Here is a 6243-nt window from a genome sequence, read left to right on the forward strand (position 1 = left end):
TGTCCTTATGCATACAAAGAACAAAACCCATACCCTTACAAAAGTTGTACTGTATGGAGCCGACTAGTCGACTCTTTGTCCACCAACTTTAGGTAAGGATGTCTGTGACGATATGTCGTTGTTATAGGTGAAAATTTTAAAAATCTAGCTTTTACCTACTGCATGAAATGTCGTCGTTGTAGGTAAAACATTTATTTTTTATTTTTTTACTTATAGCAACAACATGTCGTTGCAGTAGATAAAATATTTATTTTTTATTTTTTACTTATAGCAACAAAATGTTCTTGTAGCAAATAAAATATTTACTTTTTTATTTTATTTTTACCTATAACAACATGTCGTTGCAGTAGATAAAATATTTAATTTTTGACTTTGAGCGACGATTTGTCGACGGTATAGAAAGCTACAGCCATAGACTACAATGACGATATTTGTAGCAGTAGACCTATAGCGACGATTTTCATCGTCACACAGGTAAGATTTATTGTAGTGAAATTAGAGATATCAAAATGGAAGATATCAACATCGAAATTGGAGATATCAAATGAAATTGGGTGAAAGTATGAAGAAAAAAATAGTAGGTAGATATCAATATAAAAATAGTACCTATGCAAATTAGGATGAGCATGTATGTCCCTGCACATCCACCGAATTAGGATTTTTATTAAAGAATTGAACCAGTGAAAGAAAAGAGAATGACAATAATAAAGACCCATCTAACTTTAGTACACCCTCTAATATTTATAGAATGATGAACTCTGAAATTTGGTTCGCAGTAGCGCGAAACTAGTTTCCTTCGCCTTATGGTTTTACAGTTGGGAATTCCTATTTGCTCTCCCAATCTATCGATCAGAGAGCACTACATTTTTTTTTGGGTCAGAGATAGATTATATCCACACACAAACTTTTATGGTATCCTTATCTAACCAAACTTTCTGAAAAAAGGATTCCAAATCACATAATAAACTTCATGATCACCAATGAATCAAGTTGGAAAGGGACCAAGATCACATCACATGTAATGTCATCGTCTACTTTTTCCTTATCGAGTGTTGGTCCTCTTCTCATTTGTAATTTTTCCTTTTTCTGAATAAGGTTTTTCCGTCCCTTTTTTTGAAGAAACAAAACAAAAACAAATGGTTTATGCAAATTGGGTCAGAGTAAACCAACATAAAATCAGCAAAATAAGCAAAAAGAAAAACCAGTTAAACGTTACCTGGTTATCATCTGCCATATGGGTTTCTAGAAGGGTATAAACCTTGGAGTTGGAGTGTTCGTCAGAAAGGCCAAAGAAAGTATGCCAAAGAAACCTTAGGGTTGGTTGCTAAAGTTTTGGGGTGGTAAATTTGAGATGTTGTCCCCATCCCTTCAAGTTTTGGAGTGGTAAATTTGAGATGGCGTCCCCACCCCTTTATTTAATTCACATATCAGTCCTAGTCTTCATATTTCAAATAGTTTACGTAAATTTATGTTATCTATTTTCATAAGACACGTGGCTACACAAGACACCATATAAGCAACCGACCATATCTTACGCAGCCTAGGTTACATGGAAATCAGAATAGACTGCCAACTCAACCTACCAAACCTTACGCAAATGGTTTACACATTTTCATAAACTATTTTATGTTCTTTTCTTAATCAGGAAATGTAATTCACGCAAATGCGTAAAATTTGGTTAGTTTGAGAATTTATTTAAAAAAAAGTGGCTAAAAAGCTAGTTAATTGGGATGTAGGAATTAATGATCTGAGTCAATTTCCAGTAAGTTAATTATTATTTGTATAAATATCATGTATCAACAGAATTTAGAGGCATGTGGTTTTATACTCCTGTTCCTGTAGATTTTAAAGGCTTGTGGTACGTTTGTGTTGTTAATATTTGTATCAAAGCAATATTAGGGGTGTTTGGGATTGCTTATTTGAATAATTTATGCTTTTCTACAAAAACACTCATCAATTTATTATAAGTTAGAAGGGTTTAACTTTTTCGAAAACTTCTTATTACCGGTTTGACACCGGTATAAGTTGTTTATCCAAACACTTAAAAGTGTTTATTACCGCTATCATATCAAAATAAGTCAACAAGTTGTTTGAATTAGGAAGATGCTTCAATCAAGTATTATAATATATTTTTAGCACTTTGAACAAAATAAAATATTGACGTGATAAATATGGTAATAAATATCTAATAATTGAGTATTGTATGATTGTGGATGCTATTAAATCCCTATGGCATACCACATTAAAAATCAAACATTGAATCAATGCCCACGTGATATGCCACTTTGAGATTGATATTGGTGTGTGGCCTTTAGGCTTGGAAGACAACCACCATAAACGTTTCCATCAATCACTGCNGTTTTTATTACCTTATCTTTCCGCAAACCATCTTGTAAAATCTGTATTAATCTTCTCTATCAATATATATTTTAAATTTGAAAATATTGTGTTTGTATTCACCCCCCCCCCCCTTCTACAAACTGTTTCTCTTCTTGTAAACCCTTACGGGACCAACAAATCTCAACATTTTCCTCCGACACCGAATTGAATGTCGTCTGTTTGTTTCGAACAATTTAGTTTTTGTTTATAACAATTGTGTGCTACTTTAAATTGGTTGGAATAATTGGTTTTTAGTTTAATGTATGATATTTAATTGCATTTCGTCTTTTTAGTTTTTTTAATATTTTACAGATTTACAAGTTTTTAATATTTATTGTAAAAAGGATTCCAAATCACATAATTGAAAAAAGGATTCCAAATCACATAATAAACTTCATGATCACCGATGAATCAAGTTGGAAAGGGACCAAGATCACATCACATGTAATGTCATCGTCTACTTTTTCCTTATCGAGTGTTGGTCCTCTTCTCATTTGTAATTTTTCCTTTTTCTGAATAAGGTTTTTCCGTCCCTTTTTTTGAAGAAACAAAACAAAAACAAATGGTTTATGCAAATTGGGTCAGAGTAAACCAACATAAAATCAGTAAAATAAGCAAAAAGAAAAACCAATTAAACGTTACCTGGTTATCATCTGCCATATGGGTTTCTAGAAGGGTATAAACCTTGGAGTTGGAGTGTTCGTCAGAAAGGCCAAAGAAAGTTTGCCGAAGAAACCTTAGGGTTGGTTGCTAAAGTTTTGGGATGGTAAATTTGAGATGTTGTCCCCACCCCTTCAAGTTTTGGAATGGTAAATTTGATATGGTGTCCCCACCCCTTTATTTAATTCACATATCAGCCCTAGTCTTCATATTTCAAATAGTTTACGTAAATTTATGTTATCTATTTTCATAATACACGTGGCTACACAAGACACCATATAAGCAACCGACCATATCTTACGCAGCCTAGGTTACGTGGAAATCAGAATAGACTGCTAACTCAACCTACCAAACCTTACGCAAATGGTTTACACATTTTCATAAACTATTTTATGTTCTTTTCTTAATCAGGAAATGTAGTTCACGCAAATGCGTAAAATTTGGTTAGTTTGAGAATTTATTTAAAAAAAGTGGCTAAAAAGCTAGTTAATTGGGATGTAGGAATTAATGATCTGAGTCAATTTCCAGTAAGTTAATTATCATTTGTATAAATATCATGTATCAACAGAATTTAGAGGCATGTGGTTTTATACTCCTGTTTTTGTAGATTTTAAAGGCTTGTGGTACGTTTGTGTTGTTAATATTTGTATCAAAGCAATATTAGGGGTGTTTGGAATTGCTTATTTGAAATAACTTATGTTTTTCTACAAAAACACTCATCAATTTATTATAAGTCAGAAGGGTTTAACTTCTTCAAAAACTTCTTATTACCGGTTTGACACCGGTATAAGTTGTTTATCCAAACACTTAAAAGTGTTTATTACCGCTACCATATCAAAATAAGTCAACAAGTTGTTTGAATTAGGAAGATGCTTCAATCAAGTATTATAATATATTTTTAGCACTTTGAACAAAATAAAATTTTGACTTGATAAATATGGTAATAAATATCTAATAATTGAGTATTGTATGATTGTGGATGCTATTAAATCCCTATGGCATACCACATTAAAAATCAAACATTGAATCAATGCCCACGTGATATGCAACTTTGAGATTGATAATGGTGTGTGGCCTTTAGGATTGGAAGACAACAACCACAAACGTTTCCATCAATCACTGCAAATTTCCAATCACTATGTGTGTTTTGTCTATTAAAAACCCTGATATACTTGGCTAAATAGACAAAGAATGACCGAAACAATGGCCACAGCTGAGAAGAAGCCTCATGTCATCTTTATCCCATTTCCAGCACAAAGCCATGTAAAGGCCATGCTCAAACTAGCAGAGCTTCTTCATCACAAGGGACTCCGAATAACCTTCGTCAATACGGAGTTCGTTCACAAGCGTTTGCTCAAGTCCGCTGGTCCGCACTACCTCAGCGCCTCACCTGATTTCCATCTTGAAACAATTCCCGACGGCATTCCTCGCACTTCTGAAGATGACAATGACTCAGACCTRCTTCTGCATTACCTGGAAACCAATTTCTTGGCTCCTTTTCTCGAGCTTGCGACCAAGCTTCCTACTCCTCCCACTTGTATCATCTCGGATGGCTTGATGTCATCTTTCCCCATTGATGCTGCACAAACGCTTGAAATCCCTATCATGCTCTATTGGACGCTTTCAGCTTGTGGGTTCATGGGTCTTTACCAGATCCAATCTCTCATCGACAAAGGACTTACTCCAGTTCAAGGTTTGTTTTTTGGCGATTGTTTTGGATACGATTCTTCTATTTTTATGCACAAAAAGTAACACTTGTGGTCATTCATGTATGGATCTGTAGATGAAAGTTACTTGACAAACGGGTTTTTAGAAACCATTATTGATTGGATTCCGGGGATGAAAAGTATCCGACTAAAGGATCTGCCAACCAACGTTTGGACCACGGACCCCAACGACAAAGGTTACAGATTTCTTATTCAAGCTACAAAAAATTCCAACAAGGTTTCAAATATTATCCTTCACACATTTGATGAGTTGGAGGATAGTATTGTCAAAGCTCTCTCATCAATGTTTCACCATGTTTACACGATTGGTCCGGTGCAATTACTGCTTGATCAGACAACGGAACATGCAGAAACGCCGAATGTCAATGGATACAGCTTATGGAAAGAAGAACCAGACTGCTTCAAGTGGCTCGAATCTAAGGAGCCAAACTCTGTCATTTATGTGAATTATGGGAGTACAACAGTAATGTCTTTAGAGGAGCTGATAGAATTTGGGTGGGGACTTGCTGATAGCAACCACTATTTCCTTTGGATACTCAGATCTAATTTGGTTGTAGGAGATCAATCTGCAGTTTTGCCTCCTGAACTTGAGGAGCAGATAAAAAGAAGAGGTTTTATAGCAAGCTGGTGTTCACAGGAAAAGGTCCTAAATCACACGTCTATTGGAGGGTTCCTGACCCACGGTGGATGGGGTTCAACCATCGAGAGCTTGTCGGCTGGGGTGCCAATGATATGTTGGCCTTATTTGTGGGATCAGACGACCAATTGTAGGTTTATATGCAAGGAATGGGATGTTGGATTAGAGATGGGGAAGAATGTGAAAAGGGATGAAGTTAAAAAGCTGGTGCAGGAGTTGATGGGAGAAGGAGGTCAGAGAATGAGAAACAAGGCCATGGAGTGGAAGGAAAAGGCAAAAATGGCTACATCTCCCAATGGTTCATCCTTCTTGAATGTGGAGAAACTTGTCAAGGAAATCACCATGCTATCAACAAAATAGACATATCTCGTATGTTTATGTTACTTAAGAAAAAGAATGCAACAATAATATTGTACACACCCAAACATTCGAGTCTGAAAACCCAACACGTATTATTGATTTATATGTGTTCAGACCAAAACCAAGTAGTCTAAAGTCATCGAATATTGGCGTGTTAGTTAATTATAGGTGCATGTTTGTGAGAACATGCTTCTTTTATTCACGAACTAATTACGTACTTATTTCGTCTTGTGTAAATGGTACTTGTTTTCATGGCTCACCTTTTGTCCTTCTTGAAATGGTATGATCGTTTCGCCTAAGCATCACTTGAAAAGAATTAGAGTCATAAATTAAACAAATACCGTTGTGCCATAGAGAGGATTACATAGCATCAAAACATATAGGATGTATGATGCTTTGTTGATTTGTCATATGTGTTTACCTAATCTTACATTTAAAGATAAAAATTTCAGTATTATATGAGTACCAAGCTATGTATCC

General features: G+C 35.1%; 1 protein-coding gene across 1 annotated transcript; it reads left to right on the forward strand.

Annotated features, from left to right (window-relative positions):
• Nucleotides 1-4230: 4230 nt before the first annotated feature.
• LOC112505416 (UDP-glycosyltransferase 85C2-like) lies at nt 4231-6062 on the forward strand. The gene is made up of 2 exons (XM_025109330.1): nt 4231-4732; nt 4823-6062. The coding sequence occupies exons 1-2, from the start codon at nt 4231-4233 to the stop codon at nt 5761-5763; spliced, it is 1443 nt and encodes a 480-aa protein (XP_024965098.1). The 3' UTR covers nt 5764-6062.
• The last annotated feature ends 181 nt before the right edge of the window (nt 6063-6243 follow it).

The sequence above is a fragment of the Cynara cardunculus genome, unplaced genomic scaffold, assembly GCF_001531365.2.
Source record: "Cynara cardunculus var. scolymus isolate 2C unplaced genomic scaffold, CcrdV1 Un_Scaffold_10680, whole genome shotgun sequence".
In the NCBI taxonomy this organism is placed as follows: Eukaryota; Viridiplantae; Streptophyta; class Magnoliopsida; order Asterales; family Asteraceae; genus Cynara; species Cynara cardunculus.